Source organism: Erpetoichthys calabaricus, chromosome 2 (assembly GCF_900747795.2).
Source record: "Erpetoichthys calabaricus chromosome 2, fErpCal1.3, whole genome shotgun sequence".
Classification (NCBI taxonomy): domain Eukaryota; kingdom Metazoa; phylum Chordata; class Cladistia; order Polypteriformes; family Polypteridae; genus Erpetoichthys; species Erpetoichthys calabaricus.
Genome location: NC_041395.2, coordinates 283,949,318 through 283,975,845, shown reverse-complemented (window position 1 = coordinate 283,975,845; position 26,528 = coordinate 283,949,318). Strand labels below are relative to the sequence as shown.

General features: G+C 40.3%; 1 protein-coding gene across 3 annotated transcripts in view; it reads right to left on the bottom strand.

The window, feature by feature from the left end:
- Positions 1-26,528, bottom strand: part of LOC114647125 (golgin subfamily A member 7B) — a 157,774-nt gene that overhangs the window by 82,119 nt on the left and 49,127 nt on the right. For all 3 annotated transcript variants that reach the window (XM_028795658.2, XM_051922952.1, XM_051922951.1), the window contains exons 2-3: positions 20,833-20,958; positions 8,219-8,371 (exon numbers count right to left, since the gene is read on the bottom strand). In XM_028795658.2, the coding sequence (XP_028651491.1) occupies positions 8,219-8,371; positions 20,833-20,958 (279 nt within the window). The remainder of the gene's footprint in view (positions 1-8,218; positions 8,372-20,832; positions 20,959-26,528) is intronic.

The window sequence follows — 26,528 nt, the reverse complement described above, 5'->3', positions numbered from 1 at the left end:
AACACAGTCACATAACAGTATTACTTGGGGAGAAATCTACAGTATGTGTTGTGATGGACGGCCCGGCAGTTCAACCCGGCCGACACATCCAGGACGCTAGATGGCGACTTCCCTGCAGCTTAGTGGTGCCCCGGATTCCCGCAGGGCACTATGGGAGATGGAGTTCGGCTTCACAGCCCTGCTGGGTACCGTGGGTGCCGCCAGGTCATGCTACAGGGAGACACGGGGACTTCTATTTCCCATTTAGCCCAGAAGTACTCCCAAATCATGGGGACGGAAGGACAGAAGTACTTCGGGGGCTGAAGCAAAATGTAATTCTCCATCTGACCCGGAGGTGCTGATAAGTCACGTGAACAGAAGAGGAAAAGCACTTCCAGGTCAAGACCTATATCAAGGTTAGGAGGGGGTGTAACAGAGCTGCTGGAAGGAGAGAAGGAGAGAATTTGTTGTGTTTATTCATTGTGTGTTTATTGTGGCTGTGGTGCTTTGGAGGCACTATTTAAAAAGAAAATTAAAATACTTCTTAGTGCTTTTAAACTTGTGTCTGCATCTGTCTGTTGGGTTTCACAGGGCAATAGCGCCCTCAAGCATCCATTCTTTAACAGTGTGTTAACCCTGTTTCTCAGAGATGGATATTTCAGATTCTAACCATATTAAGGGGATACATAGCATTTTTAAAACCAGGTTTCTGTAAATAACTGGGTTATAAAGGTGCATGAAAACAGATTCATTATTTAGGCAGCATGCAGAAGTAATTACAAAAAATATACTGTACAATGATGGGTTATGTTGTAAAAACTGTAGCACATAAATAAAGAAAAAAAGTTATGCTTATGTAATATAATACACATCTGAAGCACTTTTCCCAGCAAGCATCAGACATGAGACAAGAAGAACAATCTCTGGAGAGGGCAGCAGCTCATCGCAAGGTGAATATCAGCACACATATACGCTAATAGTGTCAATTTAGCATCACCAAATCCCCTAACCTACATGCTTTTGGAAGGAAACCAAAGCACGTGGAGGAAACTCCAGGTACGTGATCCCGTTCCTGAGAAGCAGCAGCACTACTGCTGTGCCACCGTGCCCACACATGTTTAATATATGCCTTAATGCATTTCTTCTTGAAAATGATAAAAAGTATACATCTTAGTATTCTAAAATATTCAGAGAGCTGTAATATCATGAATGTAATGTATTCTGTGTGGCAATTGCTGCCTGAGCGCTCCTGTCAGGGTAAGAGAAAGCCCATTTAAGAAGCACATAGCAATTAACGACTGGGTCAAAGAACACTTAGAATATGAACCATTTAACATGCTACCTTGGTTACAATGGGGTTTGATGTAGCCTACATTCTACTTTAATGACAAAATAAATTATAAGATTAAAGTTGACATTTTGAGATTAAAGATGACATTTCAACTTTAATCTCAACAGAGATATTTTTTTTCTTCACTGTGTCCCTAATTTTTTTTTCCTTCTCTGTTGCGCTAATACACTTCTATATGACACTCATACAGTAGGCTGTGACTCGCTTTTTCATGTCACTTTTTTGTGCCTCTGCCATGCTGTACCACTCAATCAACTTCTTTTTGCTGCTTATACCACTGTTTAAGCCACCAAATACTATATTTTTCCTTGCTTCCACATCACTAAGCAGGTCCTCCATTTCACATTCTCTGAAATTCTTCTTTTTTACTCATGCTTTTGTCGTTGTCTTTTAACAAAGCGCTGAACAGAAGAGGCTATTTATATTGATTTGCATATTCAAATAGGTGAAATTCTGGAAGGAGTTGGGATGGGGCTGTAGGCGCATGGATGTGTGTTAAAAGTCAAGTTGATTGGGATTTATAAAGGGAAAGTGCGTAGGATTTTGCTTACACACGGTTTTCTGCATCTGAATTTTTTTTGCATACGCACATTTCTAGTTTTGTCCATACACCACATTTTAGTATGAATTTTACACAATGCATTATACATGGGGCCCCTGGTCTTGTTATATTTCCATCTGAGCATTGTGGCTTTACTGAGAGTCTCAGGAGTCACAGTACTGAGCACATAATGCTTTTCATGTTCAGTCTTCTCTGCCACCATTGCACTTGTTAATCACTAAGGTTTTCGGTGGTCTTATACCAGATTGCATCAGCAACTTCCTGCCTCAGTTTTATTCTGTCCACACACTCCATTCACTGATGATAGTAAACTTGTTGCTCTCAAGTTATTCCTTTGGAGATTGTATGTACAGTTCTAATGCACCCAAACTTTGGAATTAACTCCCTAAAATGATTATATGCTGCAAAGTGTCATAAACCTTTTAAAAATGTTGTTAACTGTGCTATCAGGAGAAAGCAGATGAGATGTTGGACTCACTAATGTGTTTGTTACAATCATTGTAATACACAAATGAACAAAAAAGTAAGGTGAAGTTTAAACAATATAAAGTTTAAATATTTTTTTGTTGACATGTGATGTTCGCAGTATGAGATATGTGTGTACTTAGCAAATAGTAAAGAGAGGTTGGGGGGGGGCTTCTGAATTTTGATACTCTGGGGAGCCCATGACAGTCTCAATCTGGTATTGCCCAGAAATGTATTTTGTTTTTATTAAATTTCTTTGAGACTCGATTTTGAAAAGAATTACTTGCTGGAATTCAGTTTTTGAACTATTGTTCCTTCCCTTAATCCTTTTTAAATATTTATTAAGATCTTTAGAAATAGGAAAGGTACTGTAGAAATTAAAAGTATTATTCGATTTAGACCTTGTCTGCTTGTTATCTTGCTGATTCATATACATTTTTTTACTGTTGAAATACAAGCCAGACCACCACAGGATTCTGGGCCTCCACCCTGAAGCCTGCTGAGCTGAAATGTGAATGAGGAGCAATGTTATAACATTAGGGAGACAGTTTGGGCTCCTGGGGCTCTTGAAATTTTGAAAAGCTTAAAAAATAAATCATTGTAAAACATTTCTCTTTCCTTCCCTAATTTCAGGCTGACTTTCCAGTCCTTCATTAGTGTTGGATGGAGTATCGATTTCAAATGAAACTAAGCACATGTCAGATGAGACCAACAATGGCCAACAATAATAGTGCATTTGGCCAGGAGCCTTTCCGTTACGAGTTATGCCACTGGTGAGGGAGTGCCTTTTCAGATAACTGTAATCCATTTCAATACTTGAGAAATGATTTACAGCTATCCTTAAATAATCATTTGGCTTGCCAAGGGTGGACGTGCTCTGGGGATCCAGGTTAACTTCAGGGCCGTCTGTGTGAGGTGGATTTGTGGGGGGGGAAGGGCCGGATGGTGTTATTGTGTGCAAAACCAGCCATCCAAAAACAGCAATGAAAAATCCACAGAAGGAGTCCTGTGATGAAGGAGTGGTTGGTCTGTGTTTCTCATGCAGATAGAGTTGCCCCCACTACAAAGAAATCCTTTGTGAACTTGGGACTGGAGGTGGTCACTGAGGCATGGAGCTACATGCCCTCTGCCACACCATAATGGGCCTTACTTTTCACCCTAGACTGCCTCGGCTGCTCAGCCTGTGACTCTAGGTCTGGTCATAAGGAATAGAAAGAGATGGCATGCTGCCTCAGGCTTTCATGTAAAAGCAGCATGCCACTCTCTATTAAGACATCAACAAGGAATCTTGTTAAATGGATGGATATGGCTGATTTTCTAATTACTTTGGACCTGCTGCCTTATAGCTCCACAAGACTAAGTCCAGATCTTGGGATCGGCCAATCTCTGTGTAGAGTTTACATGTCCTCCCATGTCTGTAAGTGGTTTTCCTTAGAATACCCTACACTTGGGGTGGGCAATGTCGGTCCTGGAGAGCCACAGTGGCTGCAGGTTTTTGCTCCAACCCAGTTTCTTAATGAGAAGTCAATTACTGCTGATGAAGCACTTACTGCTCAAGTGACATTTTGATGCTTCATTTTAGTGGTCTCGCTTGTTTAAGTTCCCCACCCCCCCATTGCTTATTTCAATCTTAAACTGCTGCATTCACTTTTTTAATGGCTCCTTCTTTATTAATAATAAGATGTAAATGACAAAGCAGCCAGCAGCTTGTGTGTGTTCATCATGTACTGTTTGATTTAATAAAAAACTGAATAGAAAATGTAAAAGACCGAAAATTATCTTTTTTAGATTTCAGATCATTTGGATGATATCTTTGAAAAGGAAAAAAATCTACGATATACTGTAAGAACCTTACATTGCAGACTAACAAGCCATAAAACTAAATCAGGTCTGAGATTGGCAAGGATTGGTTTCTAATTAAGCAGTTTAGTTGGAATGAAAACCTGCAGCCACTACGGCTCTCCAGGACCGACATTGCCTACCCCTGCCTACACTTATACCACCACATCCAGAAGACATCCATCCATCCATTTTCCAACCTGCTGAATCCAAACACAGGGTCACGGGGGTCTGTTGGAGCCAATCCCAGCCAACACAGGGCACAAGGCAGGAACCAATCCCGGGCAGGGTGCCAACCCACCGCAGGACACACACAAACACACCAAGCACACACTAGGGCCAATTTAGAATCGCCAATCCACCTAACCTGCATGTCTTTGGACTGTGGGAGGAAACCGGAGCGCCCGGAGGAAACCCACGCAGGCACGGGGAGAACATGCACTCTACGCAGAGAGCACACGGGAAGTGAACCCAGGTCTCCAAACTGCGAGGCAGCAGCGCTACCACTGCGCCACCGTGCCGCTCCTCCAGAAGACATGTAACATTAATAATCCACTACATTGCTGCCATATGAGTGAGTGTGGGTGTTTCCTACAATGGACTGGCACCTCCTCAGGACTGGTTTCTGCTTTTACTGGTAAGTCCTATGCCAAGTTCAGTAAGCGATTGGCTGGCTGGCTGAAAAGACAGTTACAGTCAAGAAGTTTCCGCACTTTTTTTTATCTCTATTTATTAAGAATTTTCTACATATTCACATTCGTTTTTGATGCAATTTTCTCAGCATGGTACCAACTTTTTAATGCCTAATTACTACTCCTCACACCTTCACCGTTTCCAACGAAAATATAAAAGTGCAGAAACTTATTGAACAACCCTTGTAAATAATTTAATTGCCGGCTATGCATTTACATTTTCTAATCCTTCTTTTTAGCATGTCATAATTAGGGGCATCTCTTGCAATTATTTGAGAAACCTGCTGTAATATAAGGAGCTTCATTAAAGTTCATCATCACTCTGTAAGTCTCAGAAGATTTTAAATGGCGTTTTAAAAACCATATCACAGGAAATAAGTGGCAAAAGATCATTTTCTCTAACTAATGGAGTAAGTGTTGCATACAAGTACTCACTGGGTATTTGAAACACCTTAATTGGATTGATGAGCACAACCAGGAAGGCCAGCACTACAAGTGAGCCAGCCACAGGGGAGAGAAATGAGTGAGAGAAACTATTAATATTCTGCTTAAGAAGGCAGTGAACGGTAATAGAAGCCAAAAAGGGAACATGGGGGCAAACTGTAAAATGACTTAACGGGGGCTCTGAGAGCCTAGGTATGAAGAGCAAAACAGAAGCTCCAGTCACAGAAAATATACCCACAGAGAATAATGTAGAGCTAAAAAATCCCGGTTCCAAGTGGGAACCAGAAACATGTGCTCTCTGGAAACCCATTTACAAGTCAAAGAGATTTAGCAGATTTCCTTGTCACATTAAATCATTGATTTCATGAACGTGTCTAACATGAGGAAATTGGGATAGAAATCTGCAAGTATTGTAACCTGCTTGAAATAAGTTATTGGGTAGCCCATCTTATTTATGTTATAGACTATTTTTATTTCCACTCGTTTACCTAATAATTAGGGCCACTATAGTAATACTAGGTAGGTCCTACACTTTCTATTAAAGCAGCCTCAATTCCTCATGGCATGCAGTCCACAATATGTTGGAAACATTCCTTGCGATTCTGGTCCATGTTGACATGATTGCATCATGCAGTTTGTCAGCTGCACATTCATATTGTGTCGCTATTGTTCACATTTTTAACTTATTCTGGTGTTTGATGTGAACATTAAGTGAAACTCTTGACCCATATTTGCAAGACGGTATGCATTGCACTGCTTCCACATGATTGTCTGATTAGATAATTGCATGGATAATGCTCCTAATAATTTACTTAGTGACTGTACATTGCGATTATTATTTATACACCAAAGCCTTCAGCTTTAAGGTAGTACAGGAATCAAAGTGCAGCACTCTGAGGAGATGACATGATGTCCCAAGTCTTTAAAGCCTTGCTTCTGACTCCGAAACTGTTTCAAGGATATAATTTGAAAATGCTGACATATCTAGTCTTCCACAAAAATGAATTATTATGAATCTTCTTGATATAATTCAGGGTCCTGACAGCATAGGCAACCACACACCCTATACTCATAATGGAAATAACTGGGTTCCTAAAATAAATGGATGATTGGATATTCCAGCTTTACCAAATAGTAAACGAGATAAAGAAAGGTATAATTCTTAAGTATAAAATTAAAAGTATGGCAAACTAATATTTACAAACATACATAAATTGCTGCACAGTTCTACTGCCCACAACACACAATACACTTCAGCATTCATTGTTGTACACCCTGCATATTTAGTCAGAATAATTCATATAAAGTGAGTCATTTTATTTCATATTTAAATATGTTCCTTAATTTTTAAAACAGCAACATTACTATATCAATGTTGTGAAACTTCTTGGTATGCTAAGTGAAAATGGCCGGGAGAAAACAAAGGAGAAAGAAGCTACACATGACAGTTGTGATGGACGGCCGGCTACAGACTCCGATCGCCACCCCCAGGCCGCCAGGAGGAGCCCTCCGGACAGGAGGAACGTGCCCCGAGTTCCAGCAGGGCCTCATGGACTTTGTAGTTTTTATACACAGCCCTGCTGGATACCTTGGGGGCCACCGGGAGTCACTGTAGGGGGGCTAGTGGGCTCTTATGTGCCCTATAACCTGGGAGTACGTCATGGTCACGTGACAGGAAGAAGCGACGTGCTCCCAGGGTGAAGAAAAGGACTGACTACCCTGACCGGGAAGGAATAAGGACTTGTGGGTTTGGACAGGAACGACTTCCAGGTAAGGGGGTATAAAGGGCTCCGGGGAAGCCCAGTACACTGAGCTGAGCTGGGAGGTAAGAGGGCGAAGTGTATGGGCGAGGATGATTGGTTATTGAGAGAGAATTGTTAATTGTATGAATAGTGTGGAGTGGAGGATGCTTTGTGCACGTGATAACTGTAAAATAAATAGTTATTGTGCTTTTACATCGTGTTTGGAGTGGTACCTGAGGGTCCGAGAGGTGGACAAAGGGCATATCTGCTACACAGTATAGCAGATCATTAGTGTTCACATGGCATCATCCATTCCATCCAATTTAAGGATGCAAGAATCAGATCCCAACACCCAAACCTAGACAGGATGCCAGCCCATTGCAGGAGACATTCATTCGGTCATTCAAACAAAGTTGCCAAATAACCTAACCTGCATACCTTGTGGAAATGAAAGAAAAACTTGAGGAGCTGGAGTAAAAAACACATTATTTTTAAATAGATATCCACCAGGTCATCAGTTTTCACAACTCATTTAGTCCAGTCCTCCTTACTAAAAGGATAACTGTCTGTGTGAGTCTGTGTGTCCGTCCGGATGCTATGTCCCTTCCATTCAGATTGTACATCACAAATAATTTTTGTAATAAAATGCATTGCATTTGTCATTCCGATAGATGGCGCATCACAAACATTAACTCTGCCTTTGCGAATCCCATACCAAATAGCATATATCAGAGACACATGCATTTCATGGTGCACTGCAAATGTTAACGCTGATGTCCACTTTGATTATTTAGACTTTGGCTCATCTTGGGTGGCACAGCTAGTACATAAGTGAGACATAACACTAGTCCAATCATGGGTTTTTGGTAAAGGAAAGGATGGAGAACACCCACACAAAGAAAACAAGCAAACTGTACATGGATAGCAAACAGGTGCAGCATTCAAACCTGAAATGATTGGAATTATAACTCACCAGCACTAACCACTATGCGGCCATGACACATCCCACAGAATCAATTCATATTTGTTAAAACTAAAGTGCAAATTCCCAAAAAGCAAAATCTATGGGAACCAGCTCTGCCAAATTTGAAATCTGTCTCATTAATGAAAAAGCTTCTTAATCTATGAAAACCTGTCAATTTACCTTCTCATAGCGTGTCTCCATGCACAGGAAAATGATGTACGCTGTAGTGCAAGCCAAACAGCCCTCCAGGTATGACTGCCCGCCGATCTTCTCCGCCTCAGTATAGAAACCATTCAGTGTTTTCACTGTGTCCTCAAAGAGCTGCCGCTCAATCTGCCAGAAACAGGTAATGATTCAATCTTGATTATAAAGAAGATTCTACAGCCAAACAAGTTCAAGAACATGAGATACATATTTTTAATACTGTTATATAAAGGCTGTTGAAGGGTGTTCCCCAAAGCTTTGAAATGTCAGATGTCACAAACGTATTAATTTTTATTCACCTCTGAATCAAAATTCAATCTACCTACTACCATAATATGAACTACGAAAGTTTAAACATTAAGGTTTACTTTGGCATGGGCACACAAAAGGAGTTTTGCTTCTGATAAATGTCTCCATATCTGACAAGTTTTCCTTATCACTTTATTAATGTTAAGGAAACGAGCATTGGATTGACCAGTAAAGTCACACTAAACTTATAAACAGAAAAAAAAAATGTTTTCCACATGAGCCCTCAAGTTGGTTAAACAAAGTGTACAGATAAGAGCAGAATGCTCCGTGTGGGGTTTAGTCATCAGTGAAATACCTCAGGGGTTTGTCCTTGGGCCATTATGTTTTCTGATTTATATTAATGACATTAATTCTGGTATAGTTAGTAAACTTGTGAAATTCACAGATGACACTTAACTTAGAGGAATTGCAGACACCAAGAAGGCAGCAAAAACAGTACAAAAACACTTGGAAAAGCTTCAGAACTGGCAGAACGCTTAGAAAATGTAGTTTAATGTAGAAAAAGGAACAGTACGTGGGCAAAAGGAACATCAGTTATAAATACAAGATAGGAAACAGTCCTACAGGAAGCAACTTCTGAAAATGATTTATGGGTTTATGTTGACACAACATTTTCATCACCTTAGCAATGCACAGACACAATTTAAAATGTAAATAATATGTTTGGTTATACTGTAAAAAGAGTTGAATATTAGTCAAGGGATGCTATGTTCAGACTACTTAATACACTGGTGACACCACACCTGATGTATTGTGTGCAGGTCTGGTCACAACACTACAAGAAAGACATAGTAGCACCTAAAGCTGTGCAGAGCAGAGCAACCAAGTGCATCGCAGAACTTAAGGAGTCAGTTCTAATCTGACAGGCTCAGAGAATTAAACTTGTTTAGTCTCGAGCAGAAGAAACTGCACAGACTTCAAAATTCTCAAAGGCATTGATAAAACAGATTCAGGAGAATTCTTTCAGCTAAACAGGGAATCACATACTCAAGGACGCCAGTGGAAATTAACAGTAGGTGCATTTAGGAATAAAGCCAGGAAGCACTTCTTTACACAAAGAGCTTTGAGAATCTAAAACAAATGACTAAAACATGTAGTTGAAGCAGAAACCTTGACAATCTTCAAGAAGTGCCTGGTTGATACATTGGGACAGCTTAGCAAATAGCTAAACAAACAAGTCTGATGGTCAGAATAGTTTCATTACCTTTGTCACATTTGTTATGTTCTTATGTTCATACAGCTACGTTGCGTTCTGTGCTACATTTGTGGCCATTTCTCTAGCTTAGAGGAAGCTAAAAGGCATGTAGTTGTAGAAGAAACCTTGACAGAATGTGATATTGAGAAAGTTAAACAAATAAGCTGATGTTCTAGTCCTGGGTCCAAACCTCAGCCCCTGGACCATCTTTTTGTCTGTGTGGGTTGTTCTCTGGGTTTTCTAGTATATCTCAAAGACATGTTTAGGTGACTATAAATTGAGTATGAGAGGGTGTGTGTGAGTGTCTCCTGTGAAGAATCAGCACCCCATTTAAAGTTGGGTCCACATTGCACCAAGTGCCGCTAAGCTAGGCACCAACTTCTAATCACCTTGAACTGAAAAAGCGGATATCGCAAAACAAGAAATAATGAACTAACCAAAGAAAAGCAGATTCTTGACAGAAAAAAAGAACCAGGTCCATCATGTGAGATCAGTGTTTGTCATTTCCTTTTTTGTTCATGTCCCCACATTTTTCAGTACACTTCCCTTCTCCATCTGTGAAATGTGTCAAATTTTGACTCAATACCTAGGCAAAGTCTGAAGAGTTTTTCCTAAGTTGCACATGTACTCAGTAGTGTTCTGTGCAAGGAACTTGCTATTTTTTATTTTCTGTAGCTATAATGTACATTCATTTCAGACATCTGTCTAATTTATACTCCATCCATCCATCAATTTTCTAACCAGCGTGTTTAGTTCAGAGCTGCAGGGGGCTTGTGTCTATCCTGGCAGCAATGGGTGCAGGGCCCTCATGCACACACTTACTCACAAGGGGATGATTTTGAGCCGCAAATAAAACACGTCTTTGGCAGAGACATGTGTCTTATTAGCCCAGAGAAAGAATAACTAGACTTGGGCACAACACACAGACTCCACACAGACAGACTGATATTTTATTTTGAATAACCTATTGATAGACAAATTCATAATTCAGTAGAAAATTAATCCAAAGATATAAGAGGACACTCCTAACTTGTACTGAACTGAAAGTATAAAAGTCTTAATATGAATAGTTTTTGAATTCTGCAAATACTGTTTATTTATCAATGGTAAATTACTACTGGCTAAGCTTATGGAATTTTTAGTTATATATAATAATTTCTTGCAAATTATTAAAACTATATATACAGTATAATGCACTTTATATATATAATGCACAGTGTATGTGTGTGTGTATATATATATATATATATATTTATATACAGTATGTATATACTGTATATATATATATATATTTTTTATATACAGTATACACACACATATATATATATATATATATATATTAGCGTATAGTAGTGTGTGGCCGGGGGAGCAAGCGTGGCCAGAGCGTTACCTCCCCTGGGATGCTAGATGGCAACCCCCCTGGGTTGCAGCAGTGCCTCGGACTCCCACAGGGCTTTATGGGAGTTGGAGTGTGGTGCCGCCCTGTTGGGATCCGCAAGTGCCGCCAGGGGTTGCTGCAGCAGGAGCTGCTTAGCCCTTTTGGGCAGTTCTTCTGCCACACCCAGAAGTGCTGCCAGAAACGAGTAATCAAGCACCTGGAGCACTTCCGGGTGCGTTATAAAATAAGCCAGCAGTCTCTACTCGGGAGCCAGAGTCGGGAGGAGGAAGACGAAGCTTGACCAGAGGAGTGGAGGAAAAGGAAAAGAGTGGAGAAGGGGTATTGTTTGTGTACTGTGCTTTGGACTGTGTTGTGCTTGTGGGAAATGGGGAAGGCGTTTCCCACGAGAAAAAGAAAAAATGAAACCTGTTTGCCTTGAACTTGTGTCCCATACTTTGTGTGTGTCAGGTTAAGCTGGTGGGCCACTATATATATATATATATATATATATATATATATATAATAATAATAATAATTCTTTGCATTTATATAGCGCTTTTCTCACTACTCAAAGCGCTCAGCAATTGCAGGTTAAGGACCTTGCTGAAGGGCCCAACAGAGCAGAGCCCCTATTGGCATTTACGGGATTCGAACCGGCAACCTTCCGATTGCCAGTGCAGATTCCCTAGCCTCAGAGCCACCACTCCGCATAGTGAGATAACCAGCCCGGACACAACTAAACGGATACCGGCAGTTCTTAAAAAACACACACGTTTAATAGAATTGGCCCCACAAATCCAAATCCCACACACACACAGTGTTCCCAACACCACAACACCCTTCCTTGGGCCTTTCAATGTCCGTGGGCCGCCTCTTTTTAACCTGTCACTGGAGCTTTGTCCTGCTCCAGTTCCCGACTCCAGCTCGCCGACTGTAGGAAGGCGGTCCCTTTTATATTCACCCGGATGTGCTCCAGGTACTTGATGACGTTCTTCCGGCGGCACTTCCTGGTGTGGCAGAAGTGCCTCATGTGCACCCGGAAGCACTCCGGGTGTTGCTGGAAGGACCTTCCACCACTTTCCCAGGTGTGGCAGAAGTGCAGATCTCCCGGGCTCTATAAGGCTTGGGGTGCCCCCTTGCGGTAGCCACAGGCCCCCATGGGTTTGTGCCTCCTTGCTCTGTCCCCGTGGTCCCCTGCTTATCCAGGGCGGTTGCCCTCTCGCAGCCCAGGGGACGTACACACTGCCTCCCAGTCCTTCAAGGCGTTCCGGCTGAGTCTGGCCCTCAGCCTCCTGCCACTATATATATATATATATATATATATATATATATATATATATATATACTGTATATATACATACATACTGTGCATTATATATATACTTTTAGTAAAACTCCTCCATTTAGCCTAAATTATGTCTATATGTTTTTCAGTTTTTGATTGTGCAAAGTGCATTTTATTTTCGTTTGCTGTGGTTTCATACTATGTTGCTGTGATATTACATATTATGCTGTCTATTCATGTTAATGTTGCTGAATCAACGGCTGTGATGCAAAGACAAATTCATAGCAACTATGTTGCCAGGCAAAAGTAAGGTTCCATTCATTCATTCATTCAGCAATCCATTAAAATACTGGGTGAATCACAGTCATAGTGCTGCTTTGTTGCAAAATTGTTGTTTGACAGTTGTTTTATGTTTCTTTTTGAGCTTATCAACTTGTATTACTTTGCTTTATTATACATTCCTGTGTTATTGGTATTATTATTTCAAATGAAAGGTATCTCTGTGTTGTTTTTTAAAAATAACAGGAAATCTAGAAAGCCGTGATATAGACTTGGAAGAAAAAACATCTTATTCCACTTGAAGATTAGTGAAAGCACAACACAAAAATGTTTTTCTTTTCTCCTCTTCACAGAGGAAATTCTGTAAACCTTTGCAGAATGAGTTTAACAGGAATTAAGGGTTAGGTACTACCTGGGAGAACCTGAAACGTTTTCTATTAATGGGACAAAGGGAAGCTAACAAAAGATTCCAAGTGTCTGTCTGTGTGTTACCATCCCTAATAAATATAACTTCTTTTTCTCTCTACACACAGATGTAGGGTCAATCAACATGAGTGCAGACTGGCATCCTGGCCCATTATGTTGGAAGTCCAAAGCTCAGATAATGAGAGAAATGCATTGGCTTAGCTAAGAGGAATAGGCCCAAATAAGATGCTACAACACTAGCTTTAATTTGCCACTCATCTCAGGCTGCTTCGTCAATTGTTTTTGATGGGTATTTTTACTAGTCTTGGATTAAATGCCATATGTATCAATATGCTATTGCAACTGTAATATCTCTTGGAGACAAATATGATCGCACTAGCTTAAAATTTCACTAGACAGATAGGTACCAGAAATGTCTGCCATAAGCTATTGCACACCATATACCTCCATGTCACAACCTTCATTAAAATCTCATGTGCATTTCTTAACCACAGTGGTGCAGTGGTAGCGGTGCTGCCTCGCAGTTAGGAGACCCAGGTTCACTTCCTGGGTCCTCCCTGCGTGGAGTTTGCATGTTCTCCCCGTGTCTGCGTGGGTTTCCTCCCACAGTCCAAAGACATGCAGGTTAGGTGCATTGGCGATCCTAAATTGTCCCGTGTGTGTGTGTGCCCTGCAGTGGGCTGGCGCCCTGCCTGGGGTTTGTTTCCTGCCTTGTGCCCTGTGTTAGCTGGGATTGGATCCAGCAGACCCCTGTGACCCTGTAGTTAGGATATAGCGGGTTGGATAATGGATGGATGAATGGATGGATTTGTTAAACACTGAACAATAATGACAAACTTTAGTTTCATTCACTACCAACACAGTATGTCTCACTGTAGATTGAAATGTAATTACAATTCCTATGTCAGCATAGCTAACTCCTCTACATCTATCAATTAAGTCTCCAGTCTTACAAGAGAACTGGAAACTTTTTGCAGACGTCTTTTTTTATCAATAAGCAGTAATGTGTACCTGCTTCAAGAGCTATAAACCCAGGTAACATCTGATTTGCAATGCCACCTAATACCATACAAATGAACAGAAATGCCATTTACTAAGAAGTTCTTTGAGTCACTAATGCCCTCTAAGCTGGCACACAATAACAGCATCTGTTACTTCTTTATGTTTGTTTGCTTAACTGATAGCTGTGTTGTCCTGATGCTTTTTAAAAACTGTTAAATGGTAGCAGCTTTTCCAATACCGACAACAAATTGATTAAAGTCTCACATTCTCTATCTTGGGCATCAAGCTTTGACAGTCACCTCAATGGCTAACAACAAGACACAACAAGAGGATCTCACAGTATCCTGATACATTCCAAATGCTATCGACCTGCACCCCACTGTCAGTTCCACTTCACATGTGTCCTGTCATTTTCAGAACTTTCTTGGAAATCCTGCTGATCACTTATTGTTCAGTACTTTCCCAGTAAACAAACTGACATATCGGGGCTGTGTAGGTCCAGTGTGGGCAAACATATTGGTCCTACATGTGGGCAGCCAAACATGCCCCAATTGGGATTTGCACATCAGGGCAATATGGGCCCTAAAACACTGGTCCAGTGTGGGCAAACAGTCAGGAAGCCCAAATTTGATCATGAACATGAAAAATGTCCATACCTTACTAGTCCAGCTGTTCATTTTGTAGGGCTACTTATCCAGGTTGAGGCTGCAAGGCACACGGAGCCTATCCCAGCAACAATCACCACAGGTAGGAACAACCCCTAGACAGGATGAACACACTCACACACATAGCATAGGGTCTATTTAGCCCCACCAGTCCACCTAACATGCATGATTTTGGATTGGGGGAGGAAACCTGAGCACTTGGAGGAAACCAAAATGGACAAAGGGAAAACATGAAAATTCCATACAGAGAGGACCCTGGACATGAACTCCAGTCTCCTTACTGTGAGGCAACAGTGCTACCACTGCACCACCTGGTCTTTCCCTTGAAACTTTAAAAAAAAAAGTTTTAGTTGTTATCCATCCATTATCCAACCCGCTATATCCTAACTACAGGGTCGCGGGGGTCTGCTGGAGCCAATCCCAGCCAACACAGGGTGCAAGGCAGGAAACAAATCCCGGGCAGAGTGCCAGCCCACCGCAGTTTAGTTGTTATTTGCTGTGTAATTATGAGAATTTACAATTTATTAGTCAATAAGAAAAAGATTTAAAAACACAATCAATATCAAGAGATCAAGAGAAGAGGTTTGCTTCAACTTGGATTTCAAGATCATAATTATGAAAGGTGAACACTCCTCTTTGGGCGACTAATGGCAGGAAGGAGTGCAGGACTAATAAGAAACTTAAAAACAGGTATCATGTTTCAAGGCCAATTGCACAAGCTTGTTTGTCTTTTTATAGTTTATTTCTTTGTTTCTACTCTCTTATCTGACTGGTAGTTATTGTTTTGTTATGTATTACATATTTTTGTATTATTATTTTTCATAGTTTTCTGTTATTTTGTCAATTTTGTTTATTACTGAGGGCAGCAAGGTGGTACAGTGGACTCGCAGTAAGGAGACCTGGGTTTGTGCCCCAGGTTTCCTCCCACAGTCCAAAGACAGACAAGTTAGGTGGATTGATGATGCTAAATTAGCCCCAGTGTGTCAGAAGATGGAGAAATTTAATTATAGCGGAGTTCTGTAAGTAAAGCTGTTTTAATTTGGGTTTACTGGTTTTTGTGATTTTCTGATTTCTGGATTGCCTTTATAGGCAACTGCTTTTCTCTCTTTTTGCTCTGTTTAGCATTTCCCTGTATTTTTCTATTTTTTCGTAAATAAATCTTCAATTTATGCAGATTCCATGTTTTCCTTTTTGTTCATAAGCTGTGGGTGACAGTTATTTTCCCTTTTGTGGGGGTTTTTGATATAATTGTGGACATTTCGTGTTGTTTGCCAGCTCCCTATTTTTGAAGCCTGTTTCAGCTTAAGCCAGCAGGATAGTATTTAGGGCCTGACAGAGTCAAGTTTTGCATCTTCTGGGAAGGTAAGTTAATTTCCTGGCCTGCTTCTTGTATGAACATAAGAGTTCTCAAGCACATCAATCCCAAAAAATACTCAAAATGCCCACTACAGGGGCAATTACCATTAAACCCTGGCTAGAAACAAAAACGATAGCATAGAATCTTTATAAAATAAAGATAAATAAATAAGCTCTGAGGAGTACAAAGGCACAGAAGGCAATTCCTTCAATAGGCAATCCCAAAAGCAAACCAAGTCTCAATCCAAAATCCAAGAGGAAAAGTAAAAAAAACAGAACACAGAGTCAAAAAAACAATAAATAATAATAAGCACAAAAACAATAATTACAAGAGAAAATCAACACCTTGATTACATTCAAAATGAACTGCAAAGAACTGTGGGTTGTCATCAACCTTTATTGGGCTGAGGTCAGTCCCTTGACGGTGATGAGCAGGTGACCCCGCCTCTTAGGGGACCACCGACAAAAGAAATGGAGCATAATAAAAGATGCCTAAGCAAAAAGAGACTAAATAAGCAACAACTTTAACAAAAACAAAGAACAAAATAGACACTAAAATGGCATTTGAACCCCCTGAAATACAACACTTCTTGGCTTATTTTTTGGAAGCCTAACATCCATTTTGCCTTTGTGAAGACTCCATTTCATAACACTTGTGGGGTTGTGGGTGGTGCAGCAATCATCATGTTCTTGTTTGCTGAAGGAGCTGCTTGTGCTTAGTGGGTGTGCTATCATGTTGTGAGGATATGGCTGAGGATGTACCCATAAACATTCCTTTTGTTTGCGTATTGCCTTTGGCCCCTCCTATCAGTGTCAGTTGCCAAGCAACACCAATCAGGCATCAGTCATGTGATAGGCAAATTAAAGAGGGAGTTTAACAGCGGCTCTCTGAGCACTGTGACTTCTGTCTTCTACCTTATCTATATAGATAAAAAACATGTTAAACACAAAAGTTGTTATTTTGGTATTAACTTTATTATTTATTATTTAATATTATTAGGGGGCTCCGCCCCTTGCTCACTTCGCTCACCCACCCCCGGGTTTGGTTTACCGGATATACAATTTAAAGAGATTATTATTTTCATGGGAATTGTTACATATGCATTATTTTCACTTTTACTTTAAAACTTTTGTAAAAACAATACTTGTCCTTTATTTCCAGCCCCACAAATCCAAATCCAAATGGTTAAATCTCTTTCTCGCAGGACGTTTAACGCTGCTTACATTGTGAAGGGGGGGTGGCTGAACGCACGCTAAGGAGAAGCAGTTGGATCATCTGCTGGCTTGTTGCTGCTGTTGCTGGTGCGCTGCGTGTTGTGCTTGTCACGCTGCGCGATGATCATTTAAAAGCCCGTACAGCAGCTGTCCTTTTGCCACTTTGTGTTTCTGCCGCTCATGCGTTTTTTTATGGGGGGGGGGCTGAACGCACGCTAAGGAGATGTGGTCGGATCATCTGCAGGCTTTCTGCATGTTCTGCTTGTCACTTGTCATTGTTTTATGAGCTGGGAGCACATGTAGTGTGTCTGCCAAAAGCATTCCAACAACTGCTAGATTAGATGTCTGTGAACTTGTTTTAAATGTTGTCTCACTGCTTTGTCTCATGTGACATTAAAGTGTCTCTCATGGTATCGTCAAATTGTCTTCCGAGAAGATCACGTCTCGTCTCCCTAGTCCCAAGATTTTTTTTGTAATAGAGAGAAATCTTTATCAGTTATGTGCATTTTTGGAAGGTTTTCAATTTGTCCTTTCGTTTAGGGCATTGTTTTAAACAATATACAGTTTTAATGAAACTGAGCATATCTTAGTTAATGAAACAGAGTATATGTCACTCCTGCCCACCATAACACCATGGAGCCAATTAAAACAACACAGAGACACACTATATAAGCTCAATTTCCATTTATTAATAAAGAAGCACAAAATTACTTTATTTCATAGGTGGTAACAGAAATATTAAAAGGACTTGGGCTTCCCATACAAAAAGAGCACTGCTGATGGCCAAATAATCTGTAAGCTTAAGCCTCATCAAACAAGTCCTGAAACACAAAGATTGAAAACAGGGATGGAGAATCAAGAGAATAAATGAGCCATCCGCCTCCAAAACATTGCCTTGTCTGACCTATCTACCCTTAACTCACGAGATAAAACTCATACCAGGTGGCATCTCTGTGTTGTGATTAATGCGGAAAATTAGGGAAAGTTCTTTGTCTTGACAGCCTTAAGCACATCTGTAAGACTCCTTAGGAAGTGCTGACAACATGCCGGGCATTGAGACCTAAATGACCATCATCACCGAAGGAAAAGTGGCATTTGAAAAGAGCCGAAGAGTTTCTAAGAAGTGATTCAAATAAAATTGCAAAGTGATGACAGTTTCCTGAAGTGAAGAGGATGATTTGTGTTGGAAACATAGCAGCATTTGAGTGTGAGACTGGTATGTTTTACCAGGTAAGCCTTCTGCGCAACTGTGACAATCTATTTTACTTGTTCACAAATACTAGAAACATTTTATCTTCTCTAGGTACTCTAATTGTTCCCTTCATCCCAATAATATGAATGTTAGATCATTAAGCAAATCTGAATTAGCTCAGTATGAATGAGTGGATGAATCTTTGGTTTTCTAGCCTTCCTGCAAATATTCAGGACTCAGACACCATGTCAGTATTTAAGTATTTTAAGTTTCCCCTGTAATGAAACCGGGGCATCAGCGAGTCCCAAACCCAAAGCACAAACACACACTGAGTCCTGGGTTCAAATAAAGAGTGGTTTGTTAACTAAAATACTTCAAAAGTAGCGCAAAGCACAGGTTCAAGTAATCTCTTTCTCACAATCTACTCACAATTCAATTCTCCTCTCCTTTCACTACTGCACTGCCCTACTCCAATCGAGTGTTGCTCCATGTCCTCCCAGCTCCAACTCGCCTGGATAAGGAAGCGCGATACCTTTTATTGATGACCCGGGATTACTTTTGGCATTGCCCAATTAAAGTACTTCCGGATCACCAGGAAGTCCCATAAATTGGGGAGTGCATCTCCCTACAGTGCCCCCTTGTGGCACCCATGGTCCCCAGCAGGGATATATTACCGAACTACATCTTCCAGCATTCCCTGCTACTTCCCGAATGGGCACTGTCATGGAGGGCTGCTGCCATCTAGCGCCTGGGGGAACTAGATATTCCTTTGGGATATTCTTTCACTATCCTTTCCTGGGAAGGTACTGGAACCACGTCTGACTGGGATGTCCATCCATCACCTAGGGCAGCCTTGTCTGGGTAAGACCTTCATTCTTTTCACCTGGATGCCTGAATTCTTGGGGCCTCCCATCTGGGTTAGGCATCTTCCCGACTTCCTGCCAGGATACCTGTCCATTCCGTATGTCTCCTACACCCCCTATTTATTCTAAAGATTCTGTTTCCTATCTTTTGCCTGGAGCTCCCCTTAAATCTGTTTTTGTAAATGCAGGCTCAGAAAATGAATGGATTAACTTTTTTACTGTAACTTTTTCACATTCTCACAAGCAAATTTCTACTTTCAGTTTTTATGATGTACTGGCATCATAAAAATGGAGTGGCAACAGGCTCTCATTGTTATCAATAATGAGAAACTAATTTCTAGGTATACATGAGGTCCTGTCCTGGCTTCTACGTGCAACTTGACATAGCCATGTATTCATTTTGTAATACATTAGTCCATAAAAGGTACCTGCACTCAGTAGCTGCTTCATTTTTATTTTGTATTTTTTTATATACTGTATAGGTTGGGAAATGAATGAAAATAAATTATTGGTGCCTGAACACCAAAACGTATTGGCCTCTTTTAAACATACACAATAGACACATCAAAGAGACAGTGTAGGAGTCTGTGATGTAACATTATTGAGCAGAAGTCAGTTTAACAAAATGCCCTAGGAAAACAAAACTAATTGCAAGATCAGTCAAACTCCTCTGTGTGAACTGAGAACATGAGACAAGTAGCAATAACAACCTGCAGCCGCTGCAGTCCTCCATGGGACTGCAGAAAGTGCCACGGAGAAGAGGCACTTTGCTTTACATAATTATAGGAAAGAACCCTCATGAAAAAGAGGAATGCTCTCCATCCAGGAGCAACATGTACAGTTTTTTTTATTATTTAATGAGATGCTAGTCCCTTGCTAGTCTGAAGGCTTTCATTATTTCAGTTTAGATCTCCTAGTACTTCACATGCAGTGATAGAATGGCTGTACTTCATAATTAGCTAATTATGAATTGATGATCCCAGTCACAGTCATTGTGGTGTCTGCATGTTCTCCTGTTGTAATCAGCTAATTGTTCCCTTATGAGGGAGCAAGTGTGGACTGTCATTGTATATGATGGGCCCTGTGCCAGACTAGTGTCCCATCCAGAGATGGTTCCTGCCTTGAAGCCTATACTGCCAGATGTTCCCCACTGAATTTGGCATACAACACCTTTTTGGTAGAATCCAGTAGGGGGAGCTAGCTTCCTGGGAATTCAGACTTTTTATATGTAGCGGTATACTTGAAAATGCTATAATTTTCCCCTTTCGACACCTATAGGAAAGCAAAATGTTAAAAACAATATACACAATACCTGTTTTAAAGCTGATAATTAAGAAACTTAACAATTTTAAGAATATGCATAAAGAAAAATAAAAATGGAGACACACTTCACTAAAGCCCCAGTGTGACGTGAAGAAGGCTTACCCTGCTGTCCAGTTCGGCAGGAAACTTGGTCTGAAATTGGCAAACGGTACCCTCAGAGTAGTCCCTCTGAATGAACACTTTTGTGGCCAATGAGGCACTCCGTCTCAGCTCCTGAAGATTATGGAACTGCAAAGTAAACAATATTGGTCAGTAAAGAGGAGTAAAGGCATGGATATTTAATGAAGCTGAGCAGACTAAGCAGTCCAAGTAGCCAGACTTCTATCTTATCAAGAAAAAGCATGAATCCTGAATACAAGTCAATCTCAAACAGCCATACTTCAGACGAAATGGACACAGAATACCTTCACACCTGCCCCCAAAACCATTTATTAACCATTTATTAACTTGAAGCTTGCCAGCTAGGCAGTCTGGCTTTCCTGTCGGGGTTGACTGAGAGAGTCCTGCAGAAAAACATTTGAGAACTCGTTTGAGGCACTTCCCCCAACCCTGTCGTAAAATTCACTATCCTGACTTAGTCTAGGGTGGTGGGGGGTAAATATAAATGCTTCTCACTAATGAAATACTAATATTACATTTGCTTTGCCCGAGTTACAAATAAAGACATACAAAATATTTATCAACTTATATGGAAAATTCCACACCACAACAGTAGCTCTGATGGCCTTGAATTTGTGTGCCCAGGTAATAAAATATGTTTATTACATTATACAGATAAAATCTTAACATCATTTAAATAATCTGTATTGTTAATAATTAAACATGTGAGGACACAGTGTCATAATGCTAGCAAGGAGCTGGCGCCATGTTCATGGATTGTTCCTGCCTCGCGCTGTATTCTTGCCGGGGCTGGCACGACACTGGTTGAATAGATGGATAGAATAATTAAACATGTACTACGAAGATATTTCAATGTTCCTTAAAAGTTTTGAAGAATCAGAGTTCTAAGCTTACAGATGGCTTAACGTCTATTACAGAGCTGATTGTGTGGTGATTGGGTACTTGGAGAAAGAAAAGGAAGGACAGGAATTGGGGGTTAGCACATTTGAAAGAGACAGTACTGCTGTGATAAATTATTTCAGAGGGTCGCACCCAGTGCAGAAAGCATCTTGCATGAGGCAGGAACAATCTTAGGATGGGGCGTCTGCTCATTGCTACCACTGCACCACCTTGTCCCCATGTTTAATAACATGCTTTAATTAATTTCATCATGAAAATAATATCAAGTATACATCTCAGTATTTAAATTGTTCAGAGAGCTGTAATATCATGAATGTAATGGATTCTGTGTCCTGTTGGAGGAAGAGAAAGCTCGTTTAAGAAGCACGTAGTGATTCACACACATAGAACACATAGAAGAACACATACAAAACAAAGCATTTAACGTGCTACTTTAGTTACGATGGGATTTGAGAATCTAGTAAATTAAATGATTTTAAGATTAAGTTTATGATGTTCTTCCTCTTGTGTTAGGGTCAGCACCGACCCGTTTTACTTTTTAAATGCATAAAACTACTACCTAATTTTGTTTATTACATCAAGGCTTTTTGACTTTGTCAGGAATCTGTATTTAATTAAAATAAAACAAAAAAAAACAATTGTACTAAATTATAAAATGCTCTGGTGAAAATTATTACCTTTGTGTTGGTAGGGTCAGTTTTGACCCAGTTATAATTTAAGGTTATAAAACAATAGTTAGGGTCAAAACCAAAATCCTAAACACACTTTGAGGGGCTTCTCTCTTTGCCTGTGTGTCTCCTTACCTGAACAAACAAAACAAACAAACAAAGACAGACATGTTCAGACATGTAAGGCTTGCATAAGACAAATTTAGTTTAGCGTTGGTGACTTGCAGAGTACACATCTTCTGTTTGCAGCAGTCAAAAATGAGAAGAAGATTTACAGTAGGCCAAGCTCTGGATCATATCTTTTCTGAAAATGAGGCAGAGGACACAGAACAGCATAGTGATACAGATGAGCAGGTTTCCGAGGAGGAAGACATTGTAGAGTATCTACCAGAAGGCACAGACACATCTGATGAGTCTGATGAGGAGGTCACCGATGCTGAAGCTGCACTCACTCCTGCTGAAACGTTCAAATCCAAAAGTGGTAACATCTGATGGAGCTCAGTACCTCCTGACTTACATGGCAGGGCAGCTGCTGCAAATGTCATCAAAATGACCCCTGGAATCACAAGGTTTGCTGTGACGAGAGTAAGTGACATCAAGACATGTTTTGATCTGTTTATGCCATTGTCACTAAAGAAAGTCATGATTGCTATGACAAACCTTGAAGGAAAAAAGGTTCATGGCGACCTGTGGAATGACATTGATGAGGAATACCTGGATGCTTATATTGGTGTTCTTCTTCTTGCTGGTGTTTACAAATCCAGCAATGAGGCCACTGATAGTCTCTGGGATGCTTCGATAGGCAGAAATATTTTCCGGGCAACAATGTCACTTCAGTCATTTTGAATGATATCAAGAGTCCTTAGATTTGACAACAGAGAAACTAGAGAAAAATCTGACAAGCTTGCTCCCATCAGGGATGTCTGGGAAAGGTGGGTACAGCTCCTTCCACTGATGTTCAACCCAGGGCCAGAGGTAACAGTAGATGAACGTTTTGTCCCTTTCCGTGGAAAATGCCCTTTCCAGCAGTACATGCCAAGTAAGCCAGGGAAATTCGGCATAAAAATTTGGGCAGCCTGTGATGCAAAAACCAGCTATGCATGGAATCTGCAGATTTACACAGGCAAACGTGTAGTCCTCGATATGACTACTGGACTGTGGGGTCACAATATCACATGTGACAATTTCTTTACCAGCTATGACCTTGGACAAGAACTTCTCAGGTGGAAACTTACCATGGTGGGCACAGTAAAAAAAAATAAACCTGAGCTGCCTGCCGAAATTTTGCAGGTGAAGGACATGGCTCCACTTTCTTCAAAATTTGCTTTTACAGACACCACCACGGTTGTTTCATATTGTCCAAAAAAACACCGGAGTGTGATACTTATGTCCACTTTTCACAAAGACGCAGCTGTGTCATCAGCAAGTGACAAAAAACCCATAATTATCTTGGACTATAATAAAAACAAAGGTGGAGTGGACAACCTGGACAAGCTGACTGCCACCTACACTTGCCAGAGAATGACCAGGAGATGGCCAATGGTTGTGTTTTATAACATTCTAGATTTGTCTGCATACAATGCATTTGTGTTGTGGACCCACATTCACCTAGGGTGGAACTCAACCAGAAAAAACAAGCGGAGAATGTTTCTTGAGGAGTTAGGAAGTTCCCTTGTCAAGGCACACATTGAGCGAAGGGAATGGGTGCCCCGGGACCCAGCCGCTGCAGCCTTGGTCAGACAGCTGCAGAGCTCACGTAGCACTCCTTCCACACCATCAGCAACACAAAGAGCATCAGTGCTAGCATCCTCTTCGGCCAGCACTGCCTCAACATCAACCTACACAGCCATAGCCACAACCCCACTGAGGCCACCTGATTCTAAAAGAAAGAGGTGTCAGGTCTGCCCTAGCAATAAAGACAGAAAGACAAACGTACTCTGTTTCTACTGCAAAAAATAGATTTGCAAAGAACACACTAAAAGTGTCCCTTTTTGCCACACATGTATCTAAATGCACATGCATGTTCTTGCACACAAAGACGTTTTTTGGAACTAGTGCCTCATTTCTATTGGTTTGATTTGCTTGATTGTTCATTGTTTGTTTGACCTTGCAAATCCACATTTTGAGATTTACTTGTTTAGCTTTCCATTTATATTAAAGTTATTTTTGAAAATACTTTTTTGCCTTTTTCTTTGAAATAAATATATATGGGTCAAATTTGACCCGTAACACCATAGATGTTACTATAGTAATTAATATTATAATAAAAAAAATATATAACAAATTTATTTAAGAGATGTGTTCTAATACCCCTCAGTAATAGACAGGTAACATAACAACCTTTTATTTATTTAAATAATTCTCTTGAGGTTCATTTAATCATTTTTTAAAATTGAAAACAAGAGATATGCTGTTAAAGTAAAAGCTCATGAGGTCACAGCAAAAATATTAAAAACATTCTTTTAATGGACAAGGAAGCGTAACAAAGTAATCAAGAGGTAAGGAAAACAATTGGATGATAAATAATTGTTTTGAGGGTAATATGGCTGATTAAAGACACGGGTCAAAACCGACCCGTTAACATAAGAGATAGTAACAGAAAGCTAACATAAGAGGAAGGTTAATGAGAAAATAAACTACATGAGTAAAGTGGAAATTTCGAGATTAAAGCTGACATTTTGTGCTTTTTTCCCCACTGTGTCCCTATTTTTTTTTCTTTACTCTGTACCCTAATAAGCTTTCATATGACACTCAGACGGTGGGCTACAACTTGCCTTTTCACAGTGTCTTTGATATCTGACAACTTCTTTTTTATTTCGGGCACTGTGCAACTTTCTAAACTTGAGCTTTCGAGTTTCTCTGACACTCTATGTCACTCGATCAACTTCCTTTTGTTGTTTATACCACTGTTTAAACCGGTGGTTTCCAAACTCGATCCTGGGGACCCCCTGTGGCTGCAGGTTTTTGTTTCAACCAACTTCAGTTTTTCATGGTCTCGTAGCCTAATTAAGTGAGTCATTATTTCCCAGTTTCTGTGTTTTGAAGTCAATGTTGAAATTACAAACTAAGTTTGATAGATTTTTATTAAAATGAAATAAGCAGTTATATGGGGAATATGTAGTTTTTTTTTTTTTAAGTCGTTAACAGTATTTTCAACCTAATTTTCATTCTGGTTTTCCAGGTGTTCTGGTTATTTAATTGATTATTTACTAATTAGTGGACCTGACACTGAAGTCGTTGCTGCTTTCATCATCCCAGGTGTCTGCTATGCTGTTTGCTAATTGTCACTATTAGGGTTAAATGAAGGAAGCAAACTACAAAGGAAAAGGGGAAAATAATAGGAAAACAACAAAAGAGAGTTAAGCATTTATAGCTTTAGAAAAAAACGAATATTTTTAAATGCCTAATAAATGTAAAAACCATAATGTTGTGTTTTTCCGAATGCAGAATAAGAGAAGAGTAAAAAAGACCAGCTAATTAAATGAAATCAGTTGTTATCGATTATCATCGATTGTGAATTTGGTTGGAACAAAAACCTGCAGCCACAGTGGGTCCCCAGGATCGAGTTTGGGAACCACTGTTTAAACCAGCAAATAGTATGTTTTGCATTGCCTCCATTTGGTATTCACTGAAATTCTTCTATTTTCCCCTGTGCTTTTGCCATTGTCTTTTCGCAGAACGCTGAGCTTAAGGGCTATTTATACTGATTTGCATATTCAAAGAGGTGTAATTCTGGGAGGAGTTTGGGGAGAGGAGGCAGGCGCGTACATGTGCGTTACTTTTCATGCTGACTGGTTTTTATTTAGCTGAAGAACGTGAAAGTTGGGGTACGCATAGATTCATGCATCTGGATTTTTTTGTGCGTACACACATTTCCGCTTTTGTCCAAACACCATGTTTTAGTGTGAATTCTACGCACGGCATTATGCATGAGGCCCCAGGACATTAACATTGTAGTTTTTTAAGACCATTCCTGTGGAGCTTTGGCTTAATGCTTGGAGTTCATTGTCTTCTTGGAAAACAAATCTTCTCTCAAGGTGCAGGTTTCATGCTGACTGACTTTCCTCCTGGATTTCCCAATGTGTTGCTGCATTAATTTTAACCTCACAG